General features: G+C 39.6%; 1 protein-coding gene across 6 annotated transcripts in view; it reads right to left on the reverse strand.

Annotated features, from left to right (window-relative positions):
• Positions 1-18307, reverse strand: part of LOC133528597 (papilin) — a 149453-nt gene that overhangs the window by 41692 nt on the left and 89454 nt on the right. For all 6 annotated transcript variants that reach the window (XM_061866036.1, XM_061866035.1, XM_061866037.1 and 3 more), the window contains exons 3-7: positions 2649-2830; positions 2151-2285; positions 1610-1760; positions 726-849; positions 138-218 (exon numbers count right to left, since the gene is read on the reverse strand). In XM_061866036.1, coding sequence (XP_061722020.1) covers positions 138-218; positions 726-849; positions 1610-1760; positions 2151-2285; positions 2649-2830 — 673 coding nt within the window. The remainder of the gene's footprint in view (positions 1-137; positions 219-725; positions 850-1609; positions 1761-2150; positions 2286-2648; positions 2831-18307) is intronic.

Raw genomic sequence — 18307 nt, forward strand, 5'->3', positions numbered from 1 at the left:
GCGTTTATATCTTCAGCTACTGCTTACAGGATTGGCTGTCTTTAACTAGCTAACTAGTGTCAGTAATAGATACAGTACATAAATATACGATTAGTTATAAGTAGGTTAAGAAAAAAATGCGTCGTGCTAGGACTTACCAAGATAATTGTTGGATTTGTCTATCTCCTCTATAATAATATTCGTTGCTCCTTCGGGTATTAGGAGAATATCATTGTACCCTAAAAAATAAAACAAAAAATCATGTAATTTCTCAAAGTAAACGTAAAGTAAAGGATACTTACACAAATTTAATAGCATTACGTTTATATCAAAAAGGGATAAAAGAGTAGCGCAAGTGAAATGGAAATGGACCGCCGTTTCTGATCTAGCGACCTCGAATAGGAAATCGATGGCTGAGTGGACTTGGCCTAGAACCGCAGCATCTAATAGTATGACATTGAAATATCTACAAGGGAAGCCTATGCATATGTTTACTCGTAGTAGTGGAAACGAATATGCTAAAAAGAAGAAGGCGTCTTTGTCATCTGCTGTAGATGATAAAGACGTCAAACGGTTAACCCTTTCCGAGATAAAACACCATTCGACAACATTTCTTGTTTGAAAGTACATAAATACGTATGACAAATAAAGGTCGTCATATTTATGAATTCACGGACCACCAAAGACCATCAGGGGTCCGCGGGCCACCGGTCAAGAAACACTAATAATACTATTTGAGTGCCTACCTTGGGTGTAATCTTGGTTGTTGATAAGGCCGGCGTTGGTGTGGCAGTTGGTCCCGTTGCCGCGGCACACGCGGCATTTGTCTTCGCGAGCGTTGGAGCCCAGCATCATGTCGCAGCCAACCGGCTACAAGAATAGACGATTAGTTAATTTGAACGCACAGATATTTCCTAGTTTCCAAAAAATATTAAAAATTCTGGAAAATTTACGAGGAAAATTTCTCAATTTCAGAAAATTTCCATCATTACATCTTTGCTTCTAAATATCTAATACAACTTGCATCCTTTAGTTGTGTACAATTCTCATAATGGTCATCATAACATCATTGTTATTATGAAGGAACTTATTAACGTTGTCGCTGCTATCATCATCCTTGTTGATTTTCTCTAGGGACTTGATATGTAGGTAAAGCGCATGAAAAGCATCAAAAACCTGTTTACCTACAAAATTAAGCATGTGAATTAGTATTTTATGCAATCGTGACATAATATGAGCTTTTCAGTCGAGTACCGTACTAAGCAACGAAGCTTGCTGAGTTGTCTAAGTATGGTACGAGATTGAAAAGCTTGATTATACCACTATTGTATACAATACTTTTTCTACGAGTCATCTAAAATAATACTTTTGAAATTGAAAATTGGTAAGTATCTCAATAGACAAAAATGTAGTACAAATGACATAAACGCGCGTTTTCCGCACCGCGCCCCGCTAGCTAGTTTAGTTTAGGGTGCGCGGCGGCTCGTGATTGGTAATTTTTTTATAGTTGACTACAGCGTATCGAAATGAATCTTTGTACATGAAAAGTACGCAATTATAGTTTAGTATACGAAATCTCAATTCAACCATTACAGTTGATGAACAAAAATAAAAATTATTATAAAGTTACCTGACAAGTGCCATCAACGCAGACGTCGAAGGACTCGTCGTTGCATCGCGTGCCGTCCTTCACCTTCGGCGCTTGCCGGTAGTAGAACCGCTCGCCCTTCGGCATGCAGTTCAGCTCGCACGGCCGGGGATCGTTCGTATACGGTACCCAACTGAGGGACAAAAGTTACTTTGGTAAATTTAATATCAACTCGAATAATGTCGAGTACCTAAGCATTGTATAGTATGTCTTCACATATTTTTTGACTGTATTTTAAAGCACGCTAAATGTATTTAATTTTGAAGGCTCTAATATCGCACTAAATTTAGACTAAAGTTTTATCTTTACAAGATAGGAACTCAGAAAAAACGAACGAAAATACAGCTTTCATAAATTCATTATGAGTCTAATTCTACATGTTAGACTATCTTTCTTAAAAAAGGGAAACTTTACATTTTCCGCCTCATTATAACGAAGGTAACCCGCTAGAGCCTATTTCCTGGTACCGCTGACTGTTGCTAAATTGCCGATGTCATGATTCCACTGACGTTACGGTACCCACTTGTACTTGGTCCCCTTGAAGGCTTTATCGTTGAACTCTGCGCACTGTTCTGCACGAAAGTCGGTCTGCTCGGGGCAGTCCTGCGTGTTGCAGGAGAAGTACTTCGTGTCCCCACCCGTACAGCTTGCGCCAGACCTGGAATTGTTCTTTTATTTTACTGGGAGTTCGAGTTGCAGTTAATATACAAAATTCGCTCATTGACCTTGATTAATACGAGATGAAGTAAGGGCTGTAGGGGTAAAAGCTAAAAACCCTTAAGAACTAAACATCCAAAGCTAAAGAACTTTACATTTCGTAGATATTAACCATTTTAAAATTAAAATAATTGCATAAAGGCGTGTTCATATATTTGTGAGCACTTGCTTAGCCGCTCGATATAGCGTCATTCTTTTCCGCTATTATGTATCTTGCCGCATAACAAGTAACTACATCATTGCTGCTACATACATATCAGGCACTTTTTCCCTGCTTTTAACCCTTCTAGGGCCTCGAACTTACCCTTCTATGAGGCATATCCTCTTCTGGCTGGCAACACCGCCGCCACAGGGCCGCGAGCAGTTGCTGGGGTTCCCCCACGGGCCCCAGCCCTTCTCACTGCCCTCACCTCCAGGTATGACGTATGAATTTGGTAGGTACTGCCCGGCGCCCTGTCGCCTGTGTCTTCTGCGGTGGCCGGATACCTGGATGATAAAATAATAACAATTAGAAAATTGCCTTTTGTAAAATATTATATACCTATAGGCATGAAGTTTATTTGTTCTTTATTCTTATACCTATAGGCATGAAGTTTGTTTGTACTTTATTCTTATATGTATTATTGTGCACTAAACTGCATGGAATTTGCAATAACAAAGGATGTCAAAGTCTTTATTAATGTTAAATTTCTATAACTTAGACAAACTCTAATATAAATTTAAATGTATATACTAATATAGAAAACATAAGTACAGTTAAATAAGTGTTCAGTGTATTGTCTCCACTAGCGTTTGAACCAAGAGCCCTATCGATCGCGGACAACTGAAGTAAGTTTAATGTTGTCTTTCAGTCCATAGATTTTAATGAAAATAAATGCGCAATACTTAAAACAAATGGCGCTGCAATCGTTTAAATAAACCATGTCCTTCCAGACACAAACTACATACTTTTGGGACCCTGACAGTTGGGATTATTTATAGAGACTTGCCTCTTACACTTCGCGCTGGCTCTATTTCGCATAGTCTGCCATCTAGTGACTTAAATATATAAACGGAAACTTGACAAAAGCCTTCGCACCAATGAATAGGGGGCTTCTGTGCTGCCATCTACAGCTCATGCACGCTCCCTAGCCCCACCAAATAAGAAAATTTGGCAGTCAAATTGGAATCAATGACATTAGAAAATATAATTTAATTTGTTTCGTTTTAAATTCGAAAAAAGAAAACAAAAGCAACTCTGGTCGATTTAAAAACGTTGTACGATACATGTGCGAATAGGTAATTCGCAACTCGTGTCGATTTAAAACACTCCCTTCGGTCGTGTTTTAATTTAACGCCACTCGTTTCGAATTTCCTATTTTTCACACTTGTATCGTAATGTACTATTATTTCATTGGAGGTAATTCATACTAATATTAGGACCGTGGGACGCAAGGGGTTTAGACCTCGTTGCTTGGTGGAGACAATTAAGACAACGCACAACATAAATTAAATTGTGTACTGTAGGTATATCTAATTATTCAACGTATCAGTATTGCGATAGAACGAGGAAATGCCGCCAGCATCCTTGGTACAAAGCCTCAAGGGCCTATTTTAGATATAAGCTAGTTATAGTAATCATCTGTATATATTCATTATGTATATTGTTATTGTAAATAAATACTTTTATACTCTATTATTCAGTAGGTACAGTCGGCATCAATAGTAGCGGATGAAACAACGCGCCAAAAGTATCTGATATTCCGGATAACTGTTCCAAATATAAATAAATCTTTAAAATTTACATTCAGAAGTATAATCTTTTACCGTCTTACATGTTCTACATATAGAACCAACTCATTTTGTTAAGCTGTTACAGAATGGTAGATACTTTTGAAACCTTGTTTGATCCGCTACTTTTGATGCTGACTGTACGTGTTACTTTACAGCCGATATAACTATCTCAGACCAATAAAACTATATTAAGTTTTATTATACCTATCTATTCGCCGATGAATAAAAATTCTAGCCAATTATTCTTAACAAGAGACCACCCGTCCACTGCTATCATACAGTGTTTAATTAAAAGTGACATCTTAACACTCTCCTGGGAGTATCACGTCCCAAAGTAAAGAAAATGAGAACAAAAACCGACTACTGCGAAATCTGCAAGAAATTAAGTTCGAATTCCAATAAAAAGTGTTAGTTCCAGGAACTTGTTATAACAAATGTGAATATTGTGTTAATTGGATCATAAACATACCGCTAAGATATTATGGTGACGTACTTATAGTTTTTTTTATATCCCTATATATACTGTATATACTAATACACTTGTATACTGTATATAGTAATGGTTAACTTCCTACTTTTCTTACAATGTACAGTCAACCAATTTGAATCCTAGGCCACTATAGAACCTTGTCGCTTTAACTACTCTATACATGACATGCATCACTCAATAAGCACTGTCGTAGAAGGCATTATGACATGGTTCTATAGGAATCAAATTGGTTGACCGTACATATATTTTGGCACATTGTAAGTTTTTATTAATGGCATCAGTCAATCTGGTTTGTTTGAGACCCATTGTGTTAACGTAATACAAAAGTCTGACCATCGTACTCTACGCAACAAACGCAACTTACTAAACGTCTTGAACGTCACTATGAAGTTAAAACCATCACCATCAGTATGGAAAACAAGAAAATTTTGATTTTGAAGGTGAAATATTGCGTGCTCGTATATTTGCTGGCGAATGGTATTTTTTTCCTTTTCGAAGTTAAAAAAATTAAAACTTTTTAATTTATTTCCATATATTTTTTAATGTATATTTATTGACATGTGTCATCATCACTATTAGACCATCTAGCCTATCTTGCACGAACCTCGTTTCTCCCTGCTTTCCACATTTACTTTTTTTATGTAAAAAGCAACAGACCACCAAGCGCGCTATAGTGAAATGCCGGTCGTCGCGCCGTTTTAATACAATATTATGAGGATAAACAACTTGTTAGGAATGGCTGCGCCAGCGCGTAGATGGGTAGGTCATTCAGATGAGAATAAACTGTGATATTTTCTACGAAATAAATGAGATGCACCTATAAAATGGTTGGAATAAAAGCAACGTCAAAAGAGGTTTATAGGTTAATGGAAGGTCGGCAACGCGTTTGGTGACATCGCTGGAATAGCAGACGTCCATCGGCTACGGTAACCACTTACCAATACGCGGGCCGTAGTTACCTATGCTTGTTTGCCATCGACGCGATGTGGTATAAACATTTATTTCAGAGGAGGACGCAAGTAGTACCTAGGTAGTAGGTGCCTGCCTACATTGCCCCAAGGGCCAGAGGGCCTCATTCGCCTTTCAATGTGATGGGACAGTAAACTACTTTGTATTCAGCAACTTCTCCCGAGTACGAAATAACCACGTTGTCACTTTTTAAAAGTGCGGAGACCTGGAGGGAGTAGTAATGACGTCACAAAGATGGCGGTTCGGGGTATCAAATTTTGTCGACTAAAAAATTGATATCCTAGTTTGGTACCTAAAACTAGAAAAAAAAAACAAATATATTTTATTTACTGAAAACCTATAACTAATGCTAATAATTCCATACCATTGCTGCCTACTGCCGTCGTTAAAATTCCAATCTCAAATATGTAACTAGTTTCCAAGCAGACTTCAGAAAAGCGAGAATACATCTGCAATAGACGGCCTATGCCTAGTCTAGCCCTGCCTATGTTTACATCTTAATGTTATTGTAATTAATTTCCCTCTAACATTCGGATAACTTAACTGTCAAGTGTCAGATGCTGCGTAGTCCGTTTCGTGCTTAGCAGCGGCATTTGAAATTGGATAATCAATTTTTGATTTAATATTATACTCAGTGCATCGCTCTCGCAGTTACATAGAGCTACAAGATTACTTATTCTGTGCAACCAGTGTAATGCACTGAATATCAAATCAATCTCACATTTTAACTAAATGTTTGAATGTTATTTTAACCACAAGTTGCCACATCGGGTCGAGTACACTCGAGCAAGTTGATTGCGCTGTTTGGTCGGACCTGGATAAACACGAGACTAGGACTTTGTTGGATACTCGAACGTTTCCTGTACCCTTACCATGAGTTTACTGCGGCCGTTTACGCTGGCGACGGCATCATCTCGCGGTGAATCCAGTGAAACTCGCTCGCAACAGTGGCACTTATCTATTCGTGCAAGAGAGATACATTGCTAGTAGGTTTGGTTAGGGAAAGTGTCATGGTTTTAGAGAAACATCATCTAACCTCTAGAAGCTAGCTAAAAGCCTGGAGTTGGGCAGAGCAAATGAGAAGGTTATGCTGTATCTACAGCATATGGTGGCGGGTATGGTACTTAGCCCACTAGCCGGCCTATGAAATTAAGGTTTCGGAATAAGGGATTTCATGGGCGTTTTTTTCGTATAATGATAACGGTAAATCGTGGACCATATGATTATCGATCGTATAAAATTTAAAAACAACCGCATATATTTTATCGTGACAATAAATCGTGTCGTTGGGGGACGGATGTTGGAAAATGATCGTCTAGGTCTAGGAAATGTTAGGATTTTTAGGGTGACATCCGGACTTTTGTCAGGATATTCCATTTTTTCATGTGGCAACCCTATTGCTAGTGACTTTACGCTATTGCTGCCGTTAATACGTCTAACTGATGGTAAGGGTATTGCTACGGATGGCATGTTTAGTTTGGAGCTTCGACTTAAATAGCTCCTGTTTGACAATCTCTACAACATAAACACTTCAGCTGTAATAATTGCAATGTCCAGGTTGGGTAGTACCTTAATGTAAAAGAGTACTTGTACAGCAGGTACGTAAACTCATGAAAGGCAAATAATGTTTGTAATGCAACGTAAAAGAAACCACCGCGCGGAGTAATAATATTAGTCATACGTGCTATTTGATGCGCCCGGTATCGTAGGCACCCGCCTTACCCCGCGCGCGCGCAGCCCGCACGGTCGCCCGCGTCTGGCCTTTATAAGGCACAGCGCGGTCCCGGCTCGCTCAGTTTGTCTCGCGCAGCGATCCGATCACATTGACATGGGACGGAGTAGCTGACTTGACGAGCAAAGCATCGCGACCGCCCGGTATTGCTTCCGTAGCACGGTACAGTGCCGGTCAGCCGCGACGTACTTATCTAACTGCTAGGACGTGCACTTTGTACTTAGGAGTAGTTGCGCTAATCGATACTTCCGTAGCACGGGATATCTTTTTGGCATTGCACTACGTTTCGTATGCATGTTAGGTTAAGTAAATCGTAAGTTGTAACATTTAGTTAGTCTCTTTTGTTGTTGTGCCTTTAAATAGTTTCATACGCTAAGTTCTTGTTTGCCGCTTATTTGTTAAAGTTAAAATCTTAACATAAACTCTGTTGACTTGTTTTGCATATGTTTGATTTTCTAAACGCTTAGCATTATTTTAGTTTCGCTTGCTCTGCACTATTATTTTTCATTGTAAACTTTTAGTTTTCTTAAACGCTAGCCTTGTCTAATGTTAATGTTTGCACAATAATAATTTACGCTTGTTGCTTACTGTTTAGGTTTGTTATTTCTTACTTTTAGTACTAGCTTGCCGTACTGTTTTGACAACATTTACTGTGATACATTCATTTAATTTCTTTTATTTTTGTAATTTCTTAGTTTTAGCTAACGCTTGTCATACTGTTCCTGTAATATTTACTGTGGTGCGATTTTCTTGACAATAAACGTCTCGAACTCTGCCGTGGTGGTTTCTATATTCGAACCTGCATTATAATCTGGCGCCCAGCCGTGGAGGCCAAACGGTATAACTTGAGACCTAGAACTGTTAAGGAATCCATAAAGACGAAGGTCATCAAACTAGAGATGTCGAAAGAAAATTCTCCGAAGGAGCCTTCCCAGCTAATGAGTTTAACGACGGAACAGTTCAGGGAACTTCTACAAGCGGTTGGTAGTAGTAAAAAGAAAACATTACTTAGCAAATGTCCCGCAAGATTCAATGGCAATCGAAGTCCTACAGCAGTGGAAGCATTCATATCAGGCGTTTCAACCTTTAAGCAAGTTGAAGAGTTGGAAGACAGCGCTATTCTGGAGGGGCTACCCTTGATATTACAAGACGATGCTGCAGTTTGGTGGCAAGGTGTTAAGCATGAAATAGATTCTTGGGAGGAATTCGAAATTCGTTTACGACACGCTTACGCACCAAAGAAACCTACCTATGCAATCCTACAGGATATTATCGAGATTAAGCAAGACAAGAATACACCAACAGAGATTTTCATACAAAAGAAGCGAGCACTTATTGCACAATTACCACCACCTCGGTTTACAGAACAATTTCAGATAGATATGATTTTTGGACAATTACGTTTTGAGATCAGGGATAAAATTAACAGAGACACAGTTACTACTTTTAAAGAGTTATCTGAAAAGGCCAGACATGTCGAACGCAGTTTAAGCGAAAGAGCGGCGAAGATGGAAAAACCTGTATCCAGTCACAGCACCAAATTGAAATCACGCTGTAATTACTGTAGAATACCAGGTCACACGGCTGATGTTTGCAGGAAGTTGTTACGAAGAAACGAAGTGAACGAACAAGCTACTGATAAATCACAAGCGGTCCCAAAGGCTAGTCAGTCAGCAACATCGTCAGTCACTCCTCTGGATCCTGCAAAGCCAAAATTCAAGTGTTATGGTTGTGGTGAGCCAGGCGTTGTCCGCAGCCGGTGTCCGAAGTGCAATATTGAGAAAGTCAAGTTAGAAGAAATTTGCTCAATTAACTTATCTGGAACACACCGAAGGCCTACAGTTCCCATCAAGATCGATAACATAGAATCAATTGGCCATGTTGACACATGTGCAAAATCCAGTGTCTGTTCATACCAATTGTACCGAAGACTTTTAGACGAGGGATACAAGTTTAAACAAGAAAGGAGATATATAACCCTCGCAGATGGTGTACCGAAGATGCAAGACGTCCACACCATCACCGTACCTATCTGTGTGTATGGTAAAACTGTACCTACACTACTTGTCGTGCTACCAGGACCCAGCAATACGAAAACTTACTTAGGAGTGGACTATATAACCGACTCTCTGATGGTCGTCAATATTCCTCAGCTCACATGTCGATTTTTAGATGAGCCTTCCAAAGTTTTCGATTTGATCCAGGAAGACATAGGAGAAACGCTTATTAGTCAAATAGTATCTGATGTTGCTTTGCCAGAACTACTCTCTCCAACTTTGTCGATTCCAGAGAAATGCATGACTCCAAAACAATCTACATCAATGACTGAAATGAGTCTTGAGCGTCCATATGGACCTTCCTTCAGTATTGGGTTAACCGTGTCCCCAAAGATGGCCGTTAAGCGACAGCTTGAGCCGCAACTAGCTGATGAAGCCCCTTCTACCTCTGCACAAAGCATGAGTACTAGCCAGCTACCACCTGAAGAGATTCGTAAGAGTTATGGACCTCTAATACCGATTGAACTGCGCACTCCACCTAAACGTCAACGTAATGTTCTGCTCGATGGTTACTCTCCTATTATAGATGCCCTAAAGCAAGATGCGATGAGAGCCTTTCAGGAAGATGACATAAAGTTATCACCTGTTTCCAGGAATCTTTTTGGACCTCCGAGCACAGATATTGCTTCTATTGACATAGCTGAACGAGTTCTCAGCTCTGAGGAAGATAAGCAGTTGAACGAATTGATAAGTCAACATGAAGACATTTTTATTCCAAATGGAAAACCAACTACACAGACAGAGCATGTGATCGACACTAGAAGTCATCGACCCATCTCTGTGCCACCGTATCGTTTACCGCCTGCAAAAACTGAAATACTGAAAGCAGAAGTCAGTAAAATGCTTGAAGAGGGGATAATCAAACCATGCCAGTCACCATGGTCCGCACCTGTTGTAATGGTTCCTAAGAAGGATGGAGGAACAAGAGTTTGCGTCGATTATAGACAACTGAACGCTATTACAACACCTGACGTGTATCCCTTACCTCGCATTGATGATCTATTGCACAATGCTAAACGAACGCCTTTCATGTCTACTATAGACCTGCGTGCTGGCTATTGGCAAATCAAAGTCAAAGATGAAGATCAAGCCAAAACTAGCTTTGTCACGCCATTTGGCATGTATATGTTTCTCCGCATGCCATTCGGACTCCGAAACGCACCAGCCACATTCCAGAGACTCATGGATGGTTTCCGCATATCTTTGAGTCATATAAAACTCCTGGTTTATCTCGACGATCTCATTATTATGTCTACATCGTTTGAGCAACATTTAAAAGATCTTCAAGATGTATTCGCTCGTTTGAAGGAGTATAACCTAACAGCGAATAGAGAGAAGTGTAACTTTTGCGTCGCAAAGATTAAGTATCTTGGCCATTACATCACAGCGGATGGACTGGAACTCGATCCAGACAAGATCAGTTCAATTTTGAAGATGCCCGCGCCTTCTAATCTTAAACATTTACTGTCATTTATACAAACGTGCTCATGGTACCGAAGATTCGTGCCAAACTTTGCTAAAGTTGCTGAGCCTCTCACACGCTTAACAAAGAAGAACACAGAGTGGAATTGGAAGAGCGAACAGCAGACTGCGTTTGTGACCTTGCGAAAACTCCTAGTTTCAGCTCCAGTTTTAGCACAGGCTGATGATTCTAAGCCTTATGTAATAAAATCAGATGCTAGTAGCTATGCCATCGGTGCAGTTTTAGTGCAGGGGGAGGGGGATCAAGAACATCCCGTCGAATACGCTAGTCGGTTGTTAAATCAGGCAGAGCGAAACTACTCGACTACTGAACGAGAAGCTTTGAGCGTCGTGTGGGCAGTTAATAAATTTCGAGGCTATATAGAAGGTACATCGATTACGATCATGACTGATCACCAAGCTTTAAGATGGCTTATGACGTTAAAATCACCAACAGGTAGATTAGCCAGATGGGCTCTACAATTGCAGCCATTCGACTTGACCATAAAATATATACCCGGTCGCACAAATGTTGTTGCCGATATGTTGTCACGCCCTAACTGTGATTTAGACAACAAGGAAAGTTGTGGAATCTGTAGCGTTATAGTAGATGCACCTACAAAAAGTCCAAAAGAGATAAGAGAGAAACAGTTGAAAGATGAAAACATAAAGAAGATTATTACAGCTTTAGAAGGAAGCTCAGTAGAAGATGCAAGATACTGGAGTCAAAAAGGATATATCATGAACAACGGCATATTGTACAGATATAACCCTGACAGTGATGCTGAGAACAGTCAGCTTGTTGTTCCAGTAGACGAGCAAAAAGATGTTATCTCTGTTTACCATGATGAACCTACAGCAGGACACTACGGAGCAGAGAAAACCTTTAATCGTATAAGTATGAGATACTTTTGGAAAGGCATGAGAAAGGACATCGAGAATTACGTCCGAAACTGTATACCATGCCAACGATTCAAGCCTTCCAACATGAAGCCAGCTGGACTACTTCAAACGACAGCTATGAATAAAAGATTTGAAGTCATTGCCTTCGATTTATTTGGCCCGTTACCGACATCATCAGATGGAAAGTCGTGGATTTTAATCATCGAAGACTTGTGTACTCGGTGGGTTGAATTATTCGCACTAGAGAGTGCCACTGCTGAAATTTGCGCAATGACACTTATCAACGAGATTTTCTTGCGATATGGAATGCCAAGAAGGATGATCAGTGACAATGGTACACAATTTGTCAGCGCTGTTATGCAGCAAGTAACGTATGTTCTCAAGATCAAACATGCGTTTACACCCGTGTATCATCCAGAGACCAATCCCGTTGAACGGAAAAATAGAGATCTCAAGACGCAATTAGCCATACTCGTAGGTGACAATCATCGTGTCTGGTCTGATCAGCTACCAAGTATTCGGTTCGCAATGAACACAGCGACAGGTTCGACCACTGGCCATTCACCTGCTTATCTGACATTTGGCCGCGAATTGAGAACCCCTGATGACAATGAGCATGATCTAAGGGAGATAATTCTGTCAGAAAATTTCATTCCGGAAATAACGCCGAAGTTTTTGACTCTAGCGGAAACGCTGAAAAGAGTAAGAGAAGTTCAGGAAATGAAGGAGGAGAAGAGGAAAGAATATGTCGACAAGAGTAGAAGAATTTGTCCAAATTATAAGCCTGGAGATCGAGTGATGGTAGAAAGCCACGCCGTTAGTAAAACCGCTCAAGGATTTAGTGCAAAGCTCGCCCCTCGGAGAGATGGGCCCTACATAATCCTCAGCAGTCATGGACCAAGTTCCTTCCATATTGCCGACCCTAGCCATCCGAACTGTAGTATTGGATTGTATCACACCTCAGCATTGCGCCCATACCAATGCGATAAAGATAGCCCATTGCCATCGCCTGCTATACCAATCCGCAAGAGAGGTCGTCCTCCAAAGAAACCTGTAGCCAAGGAAACATCCCAACGCACTTCGCGCCCGCGTGGTCGTCAACCTCGTCAACGTGATAATCTGGCTTCCTCGCCGAGACGTCTTCGGAGCCAGAGGGGGAGATTGTAATGCAACGTAAAAGAAACCACCGCGCGGAGTAATAATATTAGTCATACGTGCTATTTGATGCGCCCGGTATCGTAGGCACCCGCCTTACCCCGCGCGCGCGCAGCCCGCACGGTCGCCCGCGTCTGGCCTTTATAAGGCACAGCGCGGCCCCGGCTCGCTCAGTTTGTCTCGCGCAGCGATCCGATCACATTGACATGGGACGGAGTAGCTGACTTGACGAGCAAAGCATCGCGACCGCCCGGTATTGCTTCCGTAGCACGGTACAGTGCCGGTCAGCCGCGACGTACTTATCTAACTGCTAGGACGTGCACTTTGTACTTAGGAGTAGTTGCGCTAATCGATACTTCCGTAGCACGGGATATCTTTTTGGCATTGCACTACGTTTCGTATGCATGTTAGGTTAAGTAAATCGTAAGTTGTAACATTTAGTTAGTCTCTTTTGTTGTTGTGCCTTTAAATAGTTTCATACGCTAAGTTCTTGTTTGCCGCTTATTTGTTAAAGTTAAAATCTTAACATAAACTCTGTTGACTTGTTTTGCATATGTTTGATTTTCTAAACGCTTAGCATTATTTTAGTTTCGCTTGCTCTGCACTATTATTTTTCATTGTAAACTTTTAGTTTTCTTAAACGCTAGCCTTGTCTAATGTTAATGTTTGCACAATAATAATTTACGCTTGTTGCTTACTGTTTAGGTTTGTTATTTCTTACTTTTAGTACTAGCTTGCCGTACTGTTTTGACAACATTTACTGTGATACATTCATTTAATTTCTTTTATTTTTGTAATTTCTTAGTTTTAGCTAACGCTTGTCATACTGTTCCTGTAATATTTACTGTGGTGCGATTTTCTTGACAATAAACGTCTCGAACTCTGCCGTGGTGGTTTCTATATTCGAACCTGCATTATATGTTTAAATTAAATTTAAATCAATTTTAAGGAAAGCGGTCTACTCGTAAAAGGTAAAAAGGTAATTCCTCTCAACCACTTATGCTTTTCGTAACATACTCTTATAGAGACGGGTGCTTTAAGTCGTCAAAAAACTTGCAAAGAAAACTAATAAGGGCTTACTTTGTTACAAAGAAAGAGAGAAGTGCTTTAAAGTATGTACTTAACACATAATGTCGATAAAAACATGGGCACTATGGGCTATGTGTTTATGCCTACTTCAGACTTTAAAAGTATCACACATCATATCAAATGCCTAAGTATGTATCAGTGGCGGATCGTTCAAAGAACTCGATTCCCACCGGCTTGTCTAATTTCAGACCGTTGAGTACTTTCACGATCGGATCATGGAGAAAAGGAAAGTAAAATTAGCTCCGGGTTCCCTACGAATATTTGTGACGCGCCGCCACTGGTATGTATAGTTTTATAAGTAAGTCTCCCGAAATGGTCTATTAAACGGGATGACCCGCCGCCGCGGTGGAACGCTCTCATCAATCGTAGCGCCATCCCTGATTAGATTTATAGCTGTTCACAGGCTTACTATTCACTTGTCACTAGGGTTGTCACGTTAGAGAGTTTTTATACTATAATTATACATTTGAATTAAGGAAAGATTGTTAATGTACGTTTAGATCTGGTGAATGCGCGACGCTAATTGTCAACCATTTTAAAAAACGTCACTATCTGCTCGCGTTATTTCGTAGTTTTTTATTATTATTGCCTATAACTGTATAAAAATATATTTTATTATTTAAACTGTCGAAGAACTGTGTCTATTGATCACACATTTCCTTTGCTTCTCATTTGTCAAGCCATTTATTACGGTAGGTGCTCGTACTTGATTGGTACAAAGTGAATAACAATCATCAAATCAGTTATGTTTATATAGTTAGTATGTAATTAGCGGCTCACCGTACGAGAAAATTTACAGTCAAATTAGAATCAATGGTTTAAGAAAATAGAATAGAATTTGTTTCGTTTTAAAATCAAAAGAAACAAAACAATAGCAACTCTGTTCCATTTAATAGTAATTGAAATTTCATTTAAGGTAATTTTTACTAGTATTAGGACCGTGTAGGAGGTAAAAAATTCATGATTGCCAACCCTGCTCAATCGAGCGATGTTCACATGGTCTCACGCTGGCTGTCCAAATGTTCAATCTTCACCGGCGTATGTCGAAATCGAAACCGAAGGCAAATTTAATCTTATTTATTACCTCGGACTAGCCTGACTACTCTACTCGGACTTCGGGAAAGCCGTATATGGTTGATTGCTTAATATAGGAAGGTTATTATATGTTTTTGAATGAATAAAGGGTGACTGGAATGAATAAGCTAAGAGTCACACGAACCTAGCCGCCTCCATACAATTGGAGTTACGCTCTCATTTCAAATCGACATACGGAAATAATATGAAAGACATTCAAATTTTAGTAAAAAATAGGTTTAAAAAGAATTAGGGCGAGCAGAAGTTTTACATAATAATAATTAAGCCACTGCTGGGCACAGGCCTCCTCTCATGCGCGAGAGGGATTGAGCTATAGTCCTCACGCTGGCCGAATATTGGTTGAGGGATCTTCTGGGAGGGTGGAAGGGAGTGGTAAACATCAAATGATATTCCGTACATAAATTCCGAAAAACTAATTTTTACGAGCCAGGATTTGAACTCGCGACCTCCGGATTGAAAGTCGGACGTCAGATCCACTCGGCCATCACCGCTTCATACATACAATAAATAAATACATGTGTTTCCATCCCAAAATAATTTCAGATGTGAAAATAATACCCAACTCTTACGATTTCATTTATATGTATGACTACTAAATGAATGGAATTGAGGAATGTGTAATTTAACATTATATATCCTATCTTAACTTCCTGCGCTATGAAATGGATCAAATGGACATTCTGTTAACGTATCTATTCTATATGTATGCTGGTGTTTATCCCTTTAACGTTGTACCCAAAGATAACTAATTAGGTACACGCGGTGTGTTGTGGTTTTACAAAACTCTTACTCCGTCGGCAGATAAGCCGTAGTTAAGAACTTAATTAAGGTAGATTAGTGTAAAGAGAAAGTATGTGATCAGGCTACTAGTTGGAGGTGTAATAAAGTTATGGTAGTTATCAAACACGATAATTATGTTTATACACGGTACTTTCAGTACGGCCAATGAGGCCAATTACCTATATACAGGAGAGAGGACCTTAAGAGTGCTACCGATTTAGGAATCATACTTTTCATCTTCTTGCTGAACTGTGCAAGCCTAATAACGAATAGAATTAGAAGGAAGGCAGGCAAAGTATTGCGGAAATCCATATTAATTAAAACACAAAATGTTATCAAATAATCCGCGAAAACCGCAAAAATAAATATAATCCACCACCGAAAGTACAAAACTCGACACGTGTTTCGCCTCTCTACGAGGTATCCTCAGATATGTTGACGGTCCGACGACTGAATGAGCTGTCTAGCCGCGCTATTAGGTAGTAGCTGTATGTAAATATGGCCGACCATTCTAGACAGCTCATTCAGTCGTCGGACTTCGGACCGTCAACATACATAACATACCGAGCGTCGTAGAGAGGCGAAACACGTGTCGAGTTTTGTACTTTCGGTAGTGGATTGCTATATTTATTTGCGTATTTATTTTTGCGGTGGGAGGGTGGGAACATTAATTGCATGTAAAAATACGCAAGTAAGTATCACGGGTTAACACTGATTGACTAGCACGTTATCTTGTCGCGGATTAGCAAAGTAATATTTTGTGTTTTAATGTGCTAACATAAACTTTTTTTGTGTAAGTACATATTATTTCAAAAAATTGAATGTAAGTCGTATTTTCTCCCACAGCATAAGTAGTGGTTAGCAGGACGAATTGGACGATATTATTGATTGAACACTGTTCGGATAGTTCGCTACTTAATTAAGTGCATAGGTACTTGGTGAATTAAATGTGTTAATAGGTATTTTTCGTGATGTGCTTGCTTTAGTTTACCGAACCCTGAAATCAGAAAGTTTGAAATAAATAATTATCCATTGGTCCGTCGCGTCGGCGCGGTCAAGGCGGCAGTCACGGCCGGCCGTTGCGCGCTGACATTCAGATGAGCCGTTATTACAAACGCCTACTGACTACTCGAAAGCTAGCTGAACCAGGGGGCCTAGCCTAGATGACAATTGCTGATAGAAAACGAGAATTGAAACTTAAATAATGTATGGAAATAGTCACGTGACGTAGCATTTGTCATTTAGTATTTAGAGTATAAATTAGGCATGAGTGGAGTAGACGTAGCAGAGAAAGCGCTATTATTGTTTGTCCTTGTCATAATCTCACTTTTCCTTTCTGCCTACTTCTAAAAAGTCCTAAGTGACGTAGACGTTTTTTGTTGCCCACCGTTTTTATGCAGGGCATCAAATAACCTGACCAAATTACGTAGGTTGTTTTTGATCTTAAAACGCATTTTTAATTTTGTCGCATTTCGTATGTTCTATCCCTTACGGGCGCACGCGGTACAGCACATCTATACGATCCTAACCATTTATGTTTTTTTTTCTTTTGGTTTGGCGTTTTGTCGATATACGATTGTCCTAGGCCCCCAGTAAAAATTTCGCGCTTTTTTCTACTGACAAATTGTTTTGCCAAACTATTTATGATGATTGAACTTTGGTTATGTGAGATAATGACGGCCACGATTGCAGATGGTAAATACAGTACAGAAGGCGTATTATTGTCACGATGACTGCTCAAGAGCATGACATGACAACATGTCATGTACATTTTCTGAAATATTTGTGCGATAAGTACCTACGACCATTACATCTTCTGTAGGTATATTTCTCCTGTAGGTATTTATGCAGAGAGAGTCGTAAAATAACAATAAGAATACATTAATGAGAAAACCTTATTGCTAATGTTACACTATGCGTGCACTTATACATATTACGTACTTTGTTGCGTACGCCTGAACTAGGAATATAATCCTTTATCTAAGGCAAAGACATAATATACTAATTTAAAGAACAATAAATTATACGACTCTTCTCTTTTCGTACAGACTCTACGTTAATACGTAGTACAATTACCCTACCTAGTTATAACGTTAGTACATTTGAGATTTAAGATACATACATGCCAATAGTTTTGATAGGAAATTTAATGTAAGGCTCAAGCAAAATTTTGGTTCCAGCATATCCCTATTTTTTGTTTTTCTTTGAGATACTCGTATGAACTGTGCCGCTTTATACACCGTGTTTTTTTTGATTTGCGTTAATTTCGAGGGTGCATTCCTGAGCTTAAATTAAGTAACTTTCTCAAAGATACCGATATTCTAACTAACTCCATTTCGGAGATAATCAATCATAATTTTTTATATTATAAGGCCCTTACGAGCGTGTACACTTGCTTTAGGACCTGTTTACTTATTAGTTAGTGTTTAGTGCGAGTTCATACATTTGCTACTAAACGT

This window comes from Cydia pomonella, chromosome 19, assembly GCF_033807575.1.
Source record: "Cydia pomonella isolate Wapato2018A chromosome 19, ilCydPomo1, whole genome shotgun sequence".
Taxonomy (NCBI): Eukaryota; Metazoa; Arthropoda; class Insecta; order Lepidoptera; family Tortricidae; genus Cydia; species Cydia pomonella.